General features: G+C 39.5%; 1 protein-coding gene across 1 annotated transcript; it reads left to right on the plus strand.

Annotated features, from left to right (window-relative positions):
- The first annotated feature begins 564 nt into the window (after positions 1-564).
- CSTA (cystatin A) lies at positions 565-12,500 on the plus strand. Its single transcript, XM_016200155.2, has 3 exons — positions 565-630; positions 9,012-9,113; positions 12,372-12,500. The coding sequence occupies exons 1-3, from the start codon at positions 565-567 to the stop codon at positions 12,498-12,500; spliced, it is 297 nt and encodes a 98-aa protein (XP_016055641.2).
- Positions 12,501-18,720: the final 6,220 nt, after the last annotated feature.

Raw genomic sequence — 18,720 nt, forward strand, 5'->3', positions numbered from 1 at the left:
TAGGAATACAGGTGTTTGTTGTTTTAGTCTTTGTGTTTTTCTGGATTTTAAACAGTTCTAGAAATGTAAATAGATGTAAAATACAATTATCCAGCCATGGTTCTCCAGATAAATCTTTTACTTTCTTTATAAAATCAAGTAAATTCTAAACAATCAGTCCTGACATTATTCATAAATATTCCTTTAAAAAATGAAATGTTATGTAAGAGGTTTTAAACCATGGGAAAACTCTGACTTAGCTAGATTGTTTCCTCAGAGGCTCCAGGAGGGAACCACTGTCAGGGAATGCAGGGAGTGCTTGGGAGGACTCCCTGGGCACGCCCACTTACCCTCAGCCCCTCCTAACTCCAAATTCTTGTTCGCTATTCTGTTGAGGAAGCAGGAAGATTTGTCTCAAGACATACTCATTTTTCTTGTGCCTTTTGCTCTTTAAGAAAAATAAAACATTCTGAAGGCGGAGCTTGTGAGCAACACACCAACACCCTCTTTAAAAACAGGAGTCTCCACGCTTACCTGATCACTTCAGTTCCAGTCTCCTGCCCAGCAAAGACACAGGTAGCCAAAATGATGCCTGGAGGTTTAACTAAAGCCAAACCTGCCACTCCAGAAATTCAGGAGATTGCTAATGAGGTGAGTTGATGCACCCCATGGAAGGGTTTGATCCAAAATCTTGGTTCCTAGGTTGGCCCTGAGTGATGTGGGTGAACATGAAAACCAGCACACTGGGAAATGTGTAGTTTTGTTCAGGCTTTCTTAGAACTAAAAGTATTTTTAGATGAAACCTCTAATAATCCCAACTGTGAAAGTGGCCTTGAGGAAGTCACATCCCTTCTCTGAGCCTCAGTTTTCCCACTTGTAAAAGAAGACTTTGTATTGGATCATCTCTAAAGCTTTGACAATGTATGATTCTAGGATTCTTAACTCAGTTTCTGATGAAACTTTTCTAATCTCACCAAGTGGAGCCAACATGTAATTAAAGTCTGAAGTTGTTAACAATTTGACAAACGACTTCAAACGCACTGCAGGGAAATTTTTTTAAATGGGTTAATGAAGAACAACATTGTAAAGGCAGTCCACTTACAAACTTCCTACAAACTTGGCCAAGTAGAAAAATGTTTTAGGCCTTTAGTGTTTAGAAGATGATTTAGGTTTTTAGAATTTCCTATTTAGAAGGAGAATTTTTGTATTTAGAAGAAGATTATTCAGTAGAAAAGTAGGATTGTCTATGGTGATTCCAAAATTCATTATGATGAAAATACAACTCTGAATGTTTTTTAGCAAGTTGATACAACTTTTTAAATGTTGTTTGATTAGCTGTCATCCATATAATAACATTTATTCTATTGCATATTTTATGAAAAGAGAAATATATAAATTACTATTTTAGGCTTGTATCATTTTCTATTTTCTTGTATCGTTCCTTCTTCCTTTTTCTCTCTGAAACTTCGTTCTACGACACTGTTTGGCAAACAAGATCAGTATCCTGTGTAAATGGAAGAGACGGGATCCTCTATGTTAGGGCCCTGGTTGCCTCCCGAACATGCCCCAGCCAGGGCAGGGGACTGAACCTGCAACCCAAGTAAGCGCCTTTTTACCAAGAATCAAACCTGAGACCCTCCTGTGCACGGGCTGATGCTCCAACCACTGAGCCACACCAGCCAGAGTGGAAAATTACTTTTTTAAATTTACCCTTATTGTTGAAAGTATTACAGATATTCCTCCTGTTTTCCCCATTGACTCCTTCCACCCCACACCCCCCCCCCCCAGGCCTTCCCCACACTATTATCTGTGTCCATGGATTATGCATATATGCATATCAGTTCTTTGATTAATCTCTCGCCACTCACCCCACCCCCGTCTTCCCACTGAGGTCCCTCAGTCTGTTCCATGCTTCTATATCTCTGGATCTATTTTGTTCCTCAGTTTATTTTGTTTATTAGATTCCACATATGAGTGAGATCATGTAAAACTGAGTCAGGAAGAATCAGAAAACCTGAATAGGGCAATAACATCTGATAAAGTTGAAGCAGCAATAAAAAAACTCCCAGCGAACAGAGGCCCTGGTCCAGATGGCTTCAGAGGGGAGCTTTCTAATTCTTTAAGTTGTAGGGTTAGATAGTTTACTAAAAATTTTTCTTGTTTTTTGAGGTAGGCCTGTAGTGCTATGAACTTCCCTCTTAGGACTGCTTTCACTGTGTCCCATAGATTTTGGGTGGTTGTGTGTTCATTTTCATTTGTTTCCAGGAGGTTTTTTATTTCTTTCTCAATCTTATTGGTAACCCACTCACTGTTTAATAACATGTTATTTAGCCTCCATGTGTTTGAATGGTTTTGAGTGTTTTTACTGTAGCTGATTTCTAATTTCATGCCCTTGTGATGTGAGATGCTTGATATGATTTCAGTCTTCTTGAACTTGTAGAGACTGGTTTTGTGTCCTAAGATATGGTCTGTCTTTGAACATGACCCATGTGCACTTTAGAGGAACGTATATTCTGCAGCTTTGGGGTGAAATGTTCTGTAAATATCAATTAAATCCATTTGATCTTGTGTGCCATTTAGTCACTGTTTCTGTGTTCACTTTTTGTCTGAAAGATCTATCCAGTGAAGTCATTGGGGTGTTAAAGTCCACAACTATGAATGTATTGCTGTTGGTCTCTCCCTTAAAGCCCTTAAGGTTATTATTGACAGGTCCTTATTTATTGCCATTTTAATTCTTTATGCCTATGTTTCTCTCTCTATTTCTTCTTATTATTACAGCAGTCCCTTTCACATTTCCTGCAATGCTAGTTTGGTGCAGGGTGGAAAATTTTAATTTTAACGATCTTTAAAAACCTGTCTTGATTAGCAAGAATTTTTCTTCTTAAATAAAAAGCTATCAAAAGGCCTTGCATTGTTAATAACACCCATCTTTGAGCCACATCTTAAATGATAAAATTTATTTGAAAGTGTTTTTCTTGCTGTGTATCTCAGGCTCAAATCCTGTCAGAGACTTAGAATGAGAGAGAGGTGTTTATAGTAGCTACATCATCCCAGAAAGGTGCTTTGCAGTTTTAAAAGCTTTGCCCTCCATTCAACCTCTCATTTGATCTTTATAACTCCTGGGGCAGGGAGGAAAGGCATCATGCCCATTTTTCAGATAATGAAACTGAGATTCAAAGATGGTAATAACCACCTAGTCAAGAAGCTAGCCTATCTCCAGATTTTTGACCTCCTGCCTTTCCCACCAGACAGCGGCAGGAACGCAGAGAAGTGTGTGGGGTGAGGGAAATACCCTGGGGAGATACTGCGTGGCAAATTTACCTTCTCTGTGCAAGCAGCAGGCCTCGGATTTAAATCAATATGGGAAATGGATATCAGTGAATCTATTCTTGAATATCTCTTAGGTGTCGGCACTGTATTAAATATTAAAGAAGATACAAGGCTATAAGATATGGCTCCTGCCTTCAAGGAGTTTCCAGTCCATTTAGGGAAATCAAGATATCTGGAACATATAAAACAATGTTCAATCAAGTACTTTTTTATAATCATAGGTTTTGGACCAGGAAAGACATTAGAGGTTGCTTGTCAAGCCCCTTTACTTTCAGGTGAATAATTACTGTGTGGTAGTTCAGCTGCTCCGGGGTCACACTCCCAGTTGTCATTTATCTTCCCTCTCTTACAGGAGAGAGCCTTAGGGAAGATAAGGCAATAGTCCATTTGGAAGCACTTTATAGTTTAGGAAGCACCTTCACACAAATTATACCATTTGTTCTTCTACAAACAACCCCAAGAGACAGGTATTACTATAACCACTTTTAAGTGAGGAAATTTAACCAACACCTTCTCCAAGATTATAGAATCAGTTAGGTCCCCAGGCAGGGCCAGGCAAATGAGTAGGTGTTGGTAATCACATACCTAGTATGATCCGAGTGAATCCCAAAGACAACCACCACTACCTGTCATTTACCTTATAGATTTATTCCTTTGATTTTTTAAAAATATATATATTTATTGATTTCAGAGAGAGGAAAGGAGAGGGAGATAGAAACATCAATGATGAGAGAGTCATTGATCGAGCCCACAACCCAGGCATGTGCCCTGACTGGGAATCGAATCCGGATCGCCTGGATCCCAGGTCGACGCTCCACCGCTGAGCCATGCCCGGCCGGGCTCCTTTGATTTTTTAAAATGTATTTCTATTTGGAAAATTACCCATTAAAATGCAGGTGTTCTTGGAGGAGCTGAAGTTTATCGGCTTTTCCTGTTGTTGTTGGAGAGCTTCTTAGCAGAAAGCCAACTGAGGGAAGAACCTCGTTGGGGACGGAGGGAAAGGAGGGGGAAGTCATCTCATAGAGGGCGGAGAACATAAAAAATGATAACTGCATATTCAAGGCATTTGACATCAAAATGAAAGAGGGATGTTGGATGAGGTCAGAAAAAGAAGATCAAACAAAGGGCTTGGGATTCAGAAGACAAACATTTTTGAAGGCAGAAGAAAAGAGTTTGCCCATTCTGAAGATAACAGGACTGGGTGGTAATTGTAGAATCATTACTAAAGAATGCTAAGGGTACTTGGGGCCAGAGTGCACCCGAAAGTAGCCTCCTCTTCCAAGATTCTTTGTATTAGCTGGGCATCTTGGCTGTGCCCCTCTCCTATCCTCTTTCCTATTTTGGGAAACAAGTTGTCACAATAAAAACCTAGTCTCTTCATTCAGAAAACATTGATTATGTACAAAGTACTGTGTGAATTTCTATAGGGTGTGAAGGGATATAAAAGATATAAAAGTAGTCCCTGCCCTCAAGGAAATTCACAAAATAGGTTGAAGATAAGAGATACACCCATGGAAATAAAGAGCCATACATGCCACACCCATGAAAAGCCATAATACAGGGTGGGGCAGAAGGAGGTTTACAGCTGTGAGTACGAAAGACACAGGGTTTATTCTTGTATTATTATTTATGTACTAACTACTGTATTTTGTATACAAACAACTGTAAACCTACTTTTGCCCCACTTTGTATATGTAATTAAGAACCTAATGAATGACCCTACTAACAACAGCTTCTAGGCCATTATTGCTGATCCATTATCTTATAGTATATGTTAAAAGAAAAAAGAAAAAAAATTGAGAATTCCGACAATGTTTATGGGCAGGAAAGAAATGTTAAATAATTATTTTTAGAAATAAGAGCTATTATTACACATGCACAGGTACATACACATAAAACACACACACCAACACACACACACACACACATACACACATCAAACCTGATTACTGAGCACCACTCTTGGCATACACACACATCACAATTTTCGTCTGCCAGGACACCACACAAACACTCCATTTGCATGCCATATGGACACACACCGGGGCTTAGCATGTCATGGCCCTCACTCACCCACAACTTTGTGCTCCACTCTCTGACTATAGCCTCCTCATCAGTCACCTCTCCCACTGTCCCACACCCAGAGAACCTGCCGTTCAGCCACACCAGAATCCCTCAGGCACTCAGCCTCCCATCTGCATCGGAACAAACGTAGGCTCACTGGATCAATCATCCAGCCTGGACCTACAGTGGGTGATTCCATCTTCTCCTCCACCCCTGATTTCCATGACCCCGCGAGTTCTGGCATCCTACCACTCCCACGGCCACCACCTCCTTCTCAGCTTCTGCTCCAGGTTCAGGAAACTTTGCTCAAAGAAGATGCAAAACCACAGAAAACTAACCCGTCATAAATCTATGAATTCATGCCAACAAACAACCGCTACAGACCCCTGGGGCTGCCAGAGCCTCCTCTTTGTCATATCCTGTTGGTCCTTTCCTAGAAACCGCACAGAGATGGAGCTGAGCCTTGTGTCTCCTCAGTCCCTCCCGTGGCCGTGGCCCCTCCAGCGGGTGCCTGGGTTCCTCTCCTAGAAGACTGCAGTCATCCCGCGTCAGAACGCCCCAGGTTACTTACCCGCTGCTGATCTCATCCCTCCCTCCAGTCTAAGACTCTGTTCTCCTTTCTAAAGCCAGCCCTTCCTCTCTTGAGCCAGGGGCCATCACTTCTGGAGTACCAGGTGCCTTGCCCTTACTTCCCCCCTTCCCTCAAAACATAATCAGACAACAAATGTCCACGAGTCACCTCTAAGCAGCCCTATTGCACTTTCATGCTGCTCCCCGAACTCTCCTCCCTTACCCTGTAAAACTTCCCAAAACATGGCCTGTCCATGTTGCCACTGTTACCTTTCGATCCATTCTTTCCTAAATTAAGCATAGTCCAAACGATTCTGCAGAACAATTACAAAGTAAACTCCTGGGTGTTGGGTGCCACGTGGCTGGAATCCTCAGATTCCAGAGAAACAATTCACCAAGATCCATGCTCTGCAGCAGTAATGCTTGAATAGCTCTGGGGTAAATGCATTTTACCAGGTGCCCCCTGGTGGCACCCTTCCCCTGGCTGGGGCCCAAGCGATACGCCTACACTGTTTGTGCCAGCACCTCAGCCACCACCACGCGTGGCAGGCTGAGGACAGTGAACACCACCTGTGTTCAGCTCAGTTTTCCACCAGGCTCCTGACCACCGCTCCCAGCTGACATTCGCCCTCTTAGCACCCATTCTGGGGGGCCTTTCAACACCAAGCTGCTTTCTGAAAAATCAAGGTTTCACTGAGGAGCTTCTTCCTACTCTGCCCCTTCTCCTGCTCCTCAGCTTCAATCTCTTCACCCCAGGTTCCTAGCATCCAACATTAGAACAACACAAATCTATTTTCCTGGAAAGGGGGAGCAAGGCTACAGGTAATAAGTAAGTAGGTCCTCCGTATCCACAAGCTTCACATCTGCAAATTCAACCAACCAAGGATCAAAAATATTTTGGGGAAAGAATCCCAGAAAGGTCCAAAAAGCAAAATGGACTTGCCATACACCAAGCTCTGCCAAAAACACACAAATGAAGTACACTGTAGCCTATATGCAAACACAGGCTCTGTATAAATACTGTACTATGTCATTGTCTATAAGGGACTTGAGCATCTGTGGGTATCTGCAGGGGGTCTTGGAACCAATGCCCCCCAGATTCTCGGGGGCTGAGTGGAATCAGGGTGCACACTCTGGTAGGTGCACTTACCGAAACAAACCAGGACCACTGCAATCAGCTCTCTCATGAAAATTCTGGACTCGCAGACTGCATCAATACAATGGAAAGGCTGCAGATTAGATTGGAGAGATAGAAATAAAAACTTCTGATGTATGGTAAAAACGTGACCAAAAGACTGGAAACCAGAAGGCTCACAGATAACTGCAACAGATAAATCAGACACTTAAGTTATCAGGAGAGAAACTTAATTCTTTAAATTACTATAATTAGTAATGTATCAGCCTTAAGCAGTCATATTCTCTTTACAGCCTCAGGTTCCTTGTTTGTAAAAGAGGTTTAAATAGATAATTTGGGGTTTTGTATGGAGATTAACCCTTTTCAACTCTTTCTAACTTGTCTGGTGTGCAGTGCTGACTGCAATGGGACAGCAACCCCTTTCCCTGCTGACTCCTCTCTCCGCCCGTGTCCGCTCTTCTCCTCTCTGCCCTGCGCACTGCCTCTCCCCGTTTCTGATTTTCTCTCACGATTTGTCTCCTTCCTTTCTCTACTTGGCGCTTCATTTTTCCATCTCAAGGTTACAGGAGAAACAGGTGGTAGGTAGTCCATGAAGGGTTTGCCCCTCCAAAGTGTTCTGGGGACGCCTAGTCTGCAAATGTCTTCATGTTTGAAAGCAGCTCTGGCACCCAAACTGAGGCGCCGATAGAAAAGGCTGCAAAACATTCAGAATCCTGCTGGGCAGGGCTTGCCGGCCCCAAGAGAACCCCAGATGCACCGGAGGCCCGCCTGGAGCTGCACATGCGCACAAAAATGCTCCAGCGAGGGCCAGGGAGGCAGCTGCCCAACAAACAAGAGGCAGTAACACACATTTATTTCCCTTTTCCCTCTAAATAATAGAAAAGGGTTGGAGGGGAAGGAGCACAGACACACAAATATAAAGACAACAGGAGATAGGCAAAGCCCCCCTTAGAGATTCCGACAAACTTTGGAAGATGGAAAACAGGTGAACATTGGGAAATGACTGAGGCATCTAGCCAGAGCCTAGGCCACCGAGGGGACTGTCTGAGCCAGAAGCAAGCAGGCTCACGCTGTGGACACCCCCAAATACCTCAAGCGGGAGCAACACCAGAAACTGATGGAGAGGACAGTGAGGCGTGGGGCTAAACCCAGGACGGTTGGTGGGAGATCTGTATGAGGAGCAGTGAGGCTGCCCCGAGCCTTCCTCCTCACTGTCCACCCTGCAAGACAAGCTGTTTCCTTTCCTCATCCTGGCAGAGGCTGGAGCTTCGCTCTTAGCACAGACTGAGCCGGAGAGGCCACGCTGGGTGTTAACACGGGAGGCCCAGCTGGGAGCAGGAATGAAGGACCCACACTGACAACGCGGATTCAATACAAGTTTACATACTGAATTTGAGACTCTCTTGCTCCCTTCTCATCCTTGGTTCAGAAATTCTGGGATCTAAGCTATATTCCTCTTTGGTAGACAGAATGATGGCCATCCCGATTCCTGAGTCCTGTAAATATGTGACCGTACATGGCAAAGGGACTTGCAGATGGGATTAAATGAAGGATCTTGAGATATACGATGCTATTTTTGCAATTTTGAATCAGGAATTATTCTTTTAATTCTTAATGAAATAGTAATTATTGCTCTCCCTTTTTTATTAATCAAAGACATATATAATTATTAGAGCTTTGCCAGTCAAAAATTACCACATTGTCATATTACCATATCACCACACTGATGATGTAAATACCACCTAAAGCAACAAAATTTGACCTTTTAGTTAGCTCATGTAATGTTATTAAAGTAGGCGTTTTCTTTTCTTGGAAATACGAAAATAGCTCATATTTCTCAGTATCATCATTTAGGAACATGAGGTCCTAGGTGTGTAAACCACATAAATGGAATCAAATTTATTTTTGATCATTTGTTTCTTCTTTTCTTAAGGTGAAGCCACAGCTGGAAGAAAAAACAAATGAGACTTACGAAGAATTTGAAGCTGTAGAATACAAAACCCAAGTGGTTGCTGGAATAAATTACTACATCAAGGTTAGAGCTCAGTATCTATTTTGGCACCAAAAGACATTGTATTTCTCACTTTATGTGATGTTCCCTGTCACCTCTATCCTATAATCTGTTCCTTCTCTTTGTCCTAAATCAAGATGCCTACATAGCATACTTCCCAAGTAGTAAACTATCAAATTTAATAGATGACGGTATATTTTTATATCATCTTTTTCTTTTTCTTTTTTAAAGATTTTATTATATGTTTTATTACAGGTTAGAAAATTTCAAAAATAATTGTTTGGAACCATACTGAAAAAAACCACACATAATGGCCCCATAAAAAAGTATTCTGGCATCTGTTAGAATTTTTCCTTCATCTTTTTCTTATTAATTTAGAAAGCCTCCTTATATTGATTCTTAATCTGATTTCCAGAAATTGTAGAGAAAAAGGTTTCATAAAAGTTCAGATCATGTCTAGCTTGTAGTTACAGCTGCTTAATATGTGAAGTGGGAGCCTGAAGACCTGGGCTTGACCAGATGCTATCTATTATTTTATTTTTATTTTTAATCTTCACCCGAGGATATGTCTTTATTGATTTTCAGAGAGAGAGGATGGGAGCGAGAGAGAAACATTGATCAGTTGCCTCCTGTATGCACCCTAACCAGAGATGGAACCTACAACCTGGGTATGTGCCCTGACCAGGAATTGAACTGGCAACCTTTTGGTGTCCAGGATAATGTCCTTATCAACTGAGCCACCCAACCAGGGCAAAACCAAATGCTCTCTTGAAGCTTATTCTGCCTCAAAGCATCGTGATTCTACACACCTCACTAAAGTGGATCTAAGGAATGACTTGAATCATTAGCTGGGAAGATAATTTAAACCACTCTTTCCCTTTTTGCATTTGGATTAATATAATTTAAATAATTTTTGCAACTCAAATAAATAGATTCAACTGTGGAACTGAAGGTATAGTTTAAAGCACTGGAATATTAAAAATCTTTTTAAATTAATTTTATATCAATATCTAAAAATTAAATGATGTATTGATCCAGTTCCAACTGAAGAAAAAAACGTGTGTATTTACTGAGAGGGAACTAGTTCAAGTCAACCACAGATACTTGGGAGCTATTTTGTCCTTTTGTATTGAGAAAATGATAATCCTGATTTAATAAATAATAACAGCGGGCATTCAAATGCACTTACTAGATCTTTACTAAATTATTTGAATGGGGCATAGTCTGGCTTATTTCTCTTTAACAAACAATTAATTACTTAAGATATATAATTTTTAAAAAATGTTTTTAGCAAAGAAAATAAGTGGTGCTAAGCAGCTCAGCATGAGAAAATCACAATACTGGGTTATGTAAGTGGATCAGCCCAGTTCACCAAATCTGAGCTCCTGAAATATGCCAGGCTGGGGGGGGGGGGGGGGGAGGTGCACATGAATGAGAGCCTGCCCTGTGCTCAGAAAGCAATCTGCTTTCTTCACAGCTGCAAAAGAATGCTTTCCAATGAAAAAATGATTTTGTTCAATAAGAAACATTCCACCAAAATTGGGATCATTAATAATATATAATTAATCTAAGTGCATAACTTTCACATATTAATTAGCTTGTGTATTTCTTTAAAAAACTCATCAGAAAACTATCTTGACAATTTCCTCCCTAAGATCACCTGCTCAGTCTTAACCACAGTCTTCTCTTGCCATCTCTTTTCTCCCCCTGCTCTCTCCCTCCCTCCTGCTCCTTCCTTCTGCTATCAAATTTCTCCAACTGGATTGTAGTCACTGAGCCCAGTTCCCTCAGACTTCCTGTCAGTCTAGCTGTTAATCCCTTTGCTCTGAGCCACTCTCTAGATTTAAGGTCTTGATGGTGATGTGACCTTCTCTGGTCTTTCTCAAGTACCCATGAAGAGGCAGGTGGTAAAAAGGAAGGACTGTAAGTTTTGGTCCTGGGTTTGAACCCTTGTTTGACTTGTTTGACTATCAAAACCTGTGTGACTGCAGCTCCTCATGTTCTCCAGCCTTCATTCCCTTATTTGCACAAAGCAGATAATAACCTACTTTGCAGGGTATTGTGGAATAAATGAACCAAAAATTTACTTAGCATGTAGAATGTACCAGGCACTGCTCTAAGATCTAGGATTGTAACATTATCTCATTTAATCCTCTCAACCAAATCTCTTGGATAAGTATGCTTTTTTTCCTTGTGTTACTGATGAGACAATTGAGCCCTGGGAAGGTGAAGTAACTAACAGAGGCCACACAACTATAAAAGCAGAACCCAGGGAGTCTGATACTTAACTATTGCTTCTAATAATATATGCAAAGGTTGGTGCCCTGTTTGAAGCACAGAACAAATGCTTTTAAAAAGTTACACTGTAGAGTGAAAAGAACATAAATGTTGGAGCCTGGATTTGAATTTTGGCTCTGTCATTTATTAGCTGAGAGATTTATGAAAAATTAATCTCCCTGAATCTGCTTTGCTTCCACATGTATAAAATCATCATTGATCCACCTTTCTTCAGGCCCATAATAAGAAGTAAATATACTCATGTATGTAAAATGCTCATTATAGTGTCTGACCCATTATCAATGTTTAACATTTGATAAGTGGCATTTGTTAAAATTAGGTTAGGAAGGGACATCAGAGCACAATAAATATTATTCTAAGACAAAACTTTTATGGTCTTAACCAAGATCAAAAGTGGTAATTCTTACCATGACTTTCTAGGTCCTGAATTCATGCCCAAACTACCATTTGAATCTTCATACCAGTAACTTCCCAGCAATATCTCTTTACTTTAGAAGTGAGAACAGACTGTCCACCCCTTGGGCCCTGGTCAGTCCTACCAGTGGCCATTTTAAAAGTAGATTCTAATATAGATATGAGAACCACAAATCTCAAATTTTCTAGGACAATTCTGCATTTCTTCTCCCTTCTTAAATTATGTGGCAAATAAAGTGTCCCAATTTGGAAGTCAGGATCACTCAAAAGACTGTCACTTGTTTTCTTGCTCTGTGCATCTTTAAAAATGAAATGCAACTCATTTGTTCCTAGATTATAGTAAAATAAAACACACCTAGGACCTATGCCTCTTGCCATGCTTTTAGCCTGCCTTTTCTCTCATGGAATAAGATGGCAGGTTTATGAAAATCAAGGGTCTAAGGAGGCTGGTCTAGGAATGCTGTTCCGAAAAAGCTATCACAGTGAGGTCTTCAGAAGTCTATAGATTCTCGCTTGTCATAGATCCATGCAAATGAATCTCCTGTTTTTTCTTTGTTTTTTTTCTTTCAGGTGCGGGTAGGTCCTGATAGTTATATTCACATAAAAATATTCAAACCTCTTCCTCAACAACAGCAGTCTTTGACACTTACTGGTTACCAGGCTGACAAATGCAAGGAAGATGAGCTGACGGGCTTTTAGCTGCATGTTCCAGAGACGTGGGAGCATGCAACAGATGGAGGATTCTCAGAGGGAAGGAGTGTATGTGGGAAAAAATTAACCAAAGAACTTATATGCATATATGCATAACCCATAGACACAGACAATAGAGTGGTGAAGGCCTGGAGAGGGGGTGTGAGTGGGGAGGAGGGAATCAATGGGGGGGGCAGGGGACATCTGTAATCCTTTCAACAATAAAGATAAATTTAAAAGTTAAAAATAAAAATGGGCAAGAAAAAGCACTCTGATTCCTTCCACCGGTTACTGATTAATGATCCCTGCTAATAAATGCAACTATCAATAAAGTAACATTTCTTTTTAAATAAATTAATCCCCTCAACTATTTGTCTATTGTATTAAAGAATAATTACCTTTTTTTTTTCTTCTCAAAATTGATGTTATTGCTTTAGAGCAGAAATTCCATACAAATTGATGTCCAATGGAAATCTTGTAAAAATTAGCCAGCTCTAATCAACTGACTAAAGGATAATACTACTACGTGGCCACACCCCCCCCACCACCACCCTCACCACCCCCACCCCCACCACCCCCACCTTAGGCAGGCTACCCCGTGAGCCATCAGTGCCCTGTGGCTGCTGAGAATCTGACATTCCATCTCCACTCTCACATTTGAAATTTAAATCAAGTATTTTACAAAATATATTTATATTTTGAAACAATCTCAAACTTACAGATAAGCTGCAAAACAACATTTTCCTGGACATTTGTGAGTAAATTGCCTATAGTCATGCCCTATCACCAATAACTACTTTATTTTGCATTTCTTACAAGCAAATACGGTCTCCTGAATAACTGAAATACAACCACCAAAATGAAGAAATTAACACTGATACATTTTGCTTGCATCTAATCCCCAGATAACATTCGAATTTCCCTAGTCATCCCCAAAGTGTCCTTTATTGCAGAAAGCTCTAGTTCAAAACCATGTGTTTCATTTAATTGCCATTTTTCTCTTTTTTAACACCTTTACTGAGATATAATTTACATACTGTATACTTTTTCCAATAAAAGTATACAATTCAATGATTTTTAGTATATTCAAAATGTGTGCGACCATCACCACAGCCAATTTTAGGATATTTTCATCGCCTTAAACTCCATGCTCTTTGGCTGTCATCTCCCATTCTCTTCCCTGCCCCGGCCCCTAAGCAGCCACTAATTTACTTACTTTCTGTCTCTACACATTTGCCTATTCTAGACATTTCATATATATGGAATCATATAACATATGGTCTTGGATAACTGGCTTCTTTCACTTAACATAATGTTTTCAAGTTTCATCCATTTTGTAGCATGTACCAATGTTTTATTCTGTTTTATGGCCAAATAATATCCCATTTTATGGATATTCTACAGTTTGCTTATCCATTCATCAGCCGATGAATAGTTGAGTTGCTTTCACCTTTGGACTGTTATGAACAAGGCTGCTATATACTCGTGCACAAGTTTTTGTGTTTACATGTTTCCAGTTCAATTGGATACATAACTAAAAGTGAAACTGCTGGTTCATACGGTAACTCTGTTTAGTTGTTCAGGGAACTACCAGACTGTTTTCCAGAGCAGACGCACCATTTCACATCCCTCCCAGCAGTGCGTGAGGGTTTGGGTTTCCTCACAGCCTCATCAACATTTGTTATTACCTGACTTTTTTTAGTCTAGTCATTCTAGTGGGTGTGGATTGTTATCTAATTGGGGATTTAATTTGCATTTCCCTGATGATGAGTGAGGTCAAGTATCTTGGCATGAGTTTATTATATCTTCATTGGAGAATGTCTATTCAGAGCCTTTGACCATTTTTTTAACTGGGCTATTTGTCTTTTTATTATTGACTTGTGAGAGTGCTTTGCATATTTTGGATACAAGTCCCTTATCAGATTTATTATTTGCAAATATTTTTGCCTATTCTATGATTGTCTTTCACTTCTTGGTGTCCTTTGAAGAACAAAAGTTTTTAATTTTAATGAAATGCAAATTATCTACAGTATTTTCTCTTTTTTGCTTGTGCTTTTGGTGTCAGATCTAAGGATCTTTTGCCAAATCCAAGCTCATGATAATTTACTCCTATATTTTCTACCAAGAGTTGTGAAGTTTTGCCCGGCCAGCGTGCCTCAGTGGTTGAGCATCGACCCACGAACCAGGAGGCCATGGTTCAATTCTGGCTCAAGGCACATGCCCGGGGTACAGACTTGATGCCCAATAGGGGTGTGTAGGAGGCAGTAGATCAATGACTCTCTCATCATTGATGTTTCTATCTCTCTTTCCCTATCCCTTCCTCTCCCTGAAATCAATGAAAACATTAAATTTTTTTAAAAAAAATTTTAAAAAATGAGTTGTGAAGTTTTAGTTTTACATATAGGTCTTTGGTCCCTTTTAAGTTAATTTTCAGGTCAAGGGGTTTTTTTTGTTTTTTGGTGTGTTGTTTTTTTTTTGCCTATGGATGTCTAATTGCTGCAGCGCCATTTCTGAGAAGGCTATCCTTCCTCTTTGAATGGCTTATGTGCCATTGTCAAAAATCAGTTGGGCCTATTTGTATGGATCTATTTCTCATCCTCTGTTCTGTTCATTGATTTATGTATCTCTCCTCCACCAGTACCACACAATCTTGATTACTGTAGCTATATAGTAAGTCTTAGCAAGTAGAATGATTCCTCCCACTTTTTAAAGAATTGTTTTAGCTATTGTATGTCTTTTGCCTTCCCTTACAAATTTAGAGTAAGTTTATCTATATTTATAAATAAGTTGATAAGAATTTAAATTAATCTTATAGATCAATTTAGAGAAAATGTATATAATTACCAGGTCAAGTCTTTCAATCCATGAACACAATATGTCTCTCCATTTATTTAGGTTTTCTTTGATTCCTTTCACCAATATTTTGTAGTTCTTGGCATAGAAATCCTATACATGTTTTTTGTTTGTTTGTTTTAATATATATTTATTGATTTCAGAGAGAGGAAGGGAGAGGGAGAGAGAGTTGAAACATCAATGATGAGAGAGTCATCATTGATGGGCTGCCTCCTGCACGCCCCGGACCAGGGATTGAGCCCGCAACCCAGGAATATGCCCCGACTGGGAACTGAACTGCCATCTTCTGGAGCCGAGGTTGATGCTCCACCGCTGAGCCACGCCCAGCCGGGCCCTATACATGTTTTGTTCATATTTATCAATAGTTAGAGTTAAGGATCCAACTTCATCCTTTTGCATGTGGCTGTCTAGTTGCTCCAGCACCACTTGCTGAAAAGACTATTCTTTCCTACATTGAAAGGTCTTGGCTCCCTTGTCGAAACCAGTTGATCATAGGCACATGAATTCATCTCTGGACTCTCAATTGTATTCCATTAATCTGCATGTCTATCCTTTTGCCAGTTCCATACTTTCTTGATTACTGTTGCTTTGTAGTTAAGTTTTGAACTCAACAAATGTGAGTCCTCCAACTTTGTTCTTTTTCAAGATGTTTTGGTTCTTCTGGGTCCTTTGAAATTCCATATGAGTTTTAGAATCAGCTTATAAATTTCTGCAAGGAAGTCAGCTAGGATTCTGATAGGGATTGTGCTGAATCTGTAGATCAGATTGTGAAGTAGTGCCATCTTAACATTAAACCTTCCAATCCATAAACATGAGATGTTTTCTCAATTATTTATATCTTCTGAAGTTTCTTTCAACAATTTTTAATAGTCTTCAGAGTATAAATATTGCACTTCTTTTGTTAAATTTATTCCTAAGTATTTTATTCTTATGGATGCTATTATAAATGAAACTGTTTTCTTAATTTCATTTCGGCTTGTCAATTGCATGTGTACAGAAATAAAATTGTTTTTTTGCTCTAGCCAGTTTTGCTCAGTGGTTAGAGCACCAGCCCGCAGACAAGGGTCCTGGGTTTGATTCTGGCCAAGGGCATGTACCTCGGTTGAAGGCTTGATCCCAGGCCCCAGGGATTGTATAGGAGGCAGCCAATCGATGTGTCTTACACTGATGCTTCTCTCTCTCTTTCTCTCTTCCATTCTCTCGGAAAAGCAATGGAAAAAAATATCCTCAGGTGAGGATTAAAAAAAAGAAGAAAAGAAATACAATTGATTTTTGTATATTGGTCTTATATTCTTCAACTGTGCTGAACTTGTATGTTGGTAGATTTCTCAGGATTTTCATATACTACAAGATCATATCACCTGCAAAGATAGTTTTATTTCTTCCTTTCCAATCCGGATCATCTTTATTCTTTTCTTGACTAATTGCACTGGTTAGAGCCTCCAGTACAAAGTTGAACAGAAATGGTGAGAGTGGATATCCTTGTCTTGTTCCTGGGCCTAGGGAGAAAGCATCCAGAAAGCATTTCACCATTTAGTATGATGTTAGCTATGGGGTTTTTGTAGATGTCCTTTATCAAGCTGAAAAAATTCTCTTCTACTTTCTTGAGTATTTTATCATGAAAGAACATTAGATTTTGTCCAATTTTATTATGCACCTACTGAGATGATCGTGTGGTTTTATTTTTCAGTCTATCCACACAGTATATTACATGAATAATTAATTAACTTGGGGAATGTTAAACCAACCTTGCATTCCTAGAATGAATCCCATGTGGTCTTGGTGTAATTCTTTTTTATGTACTAGATTTGATTTGCTAGTGTTTTGTTGAGGATTTTTAAGTTCATGTTCATTGGTATGTAGTTTTCTTGTGATGGTTTTGTCTGGTTTTGGTATCTTGGTAATAGCGGTCTCATAGAATGAGTTGGGAAGTATTCCTCTCTCTTCTATTTTTTGGAAGAATTTGTGTAGAATTGGTATTAATTCTTTAAATGTCTGGTAGAATTCACCAGGGAAGCCATATGGGCCTGGGTTTTTCTTTGTGGGAAGTTTTTTATTACTAATTTGATCCCTTCACTTATTATAAGTCTATTTAGATTGACAATTTCTTCTTGAGTTGATTTGATAATGTTTCTTTCTAGGAATTTGTTCATTTCATCTATATTGTCTAATTTATTGGCATACAATTGTTCATAATATTCCTTCTTTGGCCCTACCTAATGGATTTTGGACTGAATTATTTAGAAAGGATAGGAGAAGAAGAAGTGGAAGAGAAGGGAAAGAGAACAGAGGGAACAGGGGAGGGGAAAGAGAAGAGGAAACAATTTTAAAGATGCCCTAAATAACATCTCCCTCTGTACTCTGCACTCTGCTCTACTAGTGCCAACCCCTTTGTCCCCAAATAATAATAACAGTATATATTAAGTGCTTGTTATATGCCAGATAGTATTCTAAACAGTTTACACATATAACTCATTTAATTCCTGTAACAACCTCATGAGGTGAATATTGTTATTATCCTCTCTTTATAGAAGTCTAAATGTAGAGAAGTTAAGGTATTTGCCTAAGGCCTCATGGCTAGTGAGTAAAGTGAGAACATGATCTGAGGCTGTTTGCCTCCAGGACTAATGCTCTTAACCTCTACACTCTACTAACGCAAGCTCAGAATTCATTTGCTCAGCTATTCTGACCCCTGAAGGAGATACATAAGTGGGAGCTCGAAATAGTGAATTTTTAAAATAACCACTGGCAACTCTTAATGCTTCATAATAAAGAAACAGTCCTATTTATCTGCCTTCAGCTCCTAGCACACAGACATTTAGTTCAATAAGTAAACTAAAAAATCTCCACTGGTTGGCTAGTATTAATGATGTAGGGTTCTTTGGTAATAGGGATTACCAGAGATGATCCCACTGACCTAAAAATAAGAATTCTTTTCTGAGCAATGCAAACATGGACATAAATATATATAGCTGTATACACACTGCAGCTGGTCAAAGATATACAAAACTCAATAGTTAGCTTAATTAGATTTATTTTACTTTATCCTGATTTTGGTATAGAAAGTCTGAATACATCACTGTTTAAGAATTAATCTAATAAGGAACATACAGAACCTATGCAAAGACAATTACAGCACTTCACTGTCAGAAATAAAAGACCTGAATAAATGGGTAAATGTATCTTGCTGCTGGCTAGGTAGACTTCATGTTAAAGAGAAGACAATAATAAATAGGAATAAATAGGAAAGAAGGTCAAGTAATGTGTGCAGTGATTCTTAATCTTGCCTTCATATTAGAATCACTTAATTTATTTTTGTTTAAATCCAGGTTGAGGTCCCACTGTAGACCAATTAAATAAGACTTTCTGGGAAAGA

The sequence above is a fragment of the Miniopterus natalensis genome, chromosome 6 (assembly GCF_054644295.1).
Source record: "Miniopterus natalensis isolate mMinNat1 chromosome 6, mMinNat1.hap1, whole genome shotgun sequence".
Taxonomy (NCBI): Eukaryota; Metazoa; Chordata; class Mammalia; order Chiroptera; family Miniopteridae; genus Miniopterus; species Miniopterus natalensis.

What these genes read in the sequence shown, in the direction of transcription:
- CSTA (XM_016200155.2), top strand. Translation starts at nt 565, where the DNA reads ATGATGCCTGGAGGTTTAACTAAAGCCAAACCTGCCACTCCAGAAATT. An exon ending in TTCAGGAGATTGCTAATGAG is followed by an intron (nt 631 to 9,011) that starts GTGAGTTGATGC and finishes TCTTTTCTTAAG; the next exon opens with GTGAAGCCACAGCTGGAAGA. An exon ending in GAATAAATTACTACATCAAG is followed by an intron (nt 9,114 to 12,371) that starts GTTAGAGCTCAG and finishes TTTTTCTTTCAG; the next exon opens with GTGCGGGTAGGTCCTGATAG.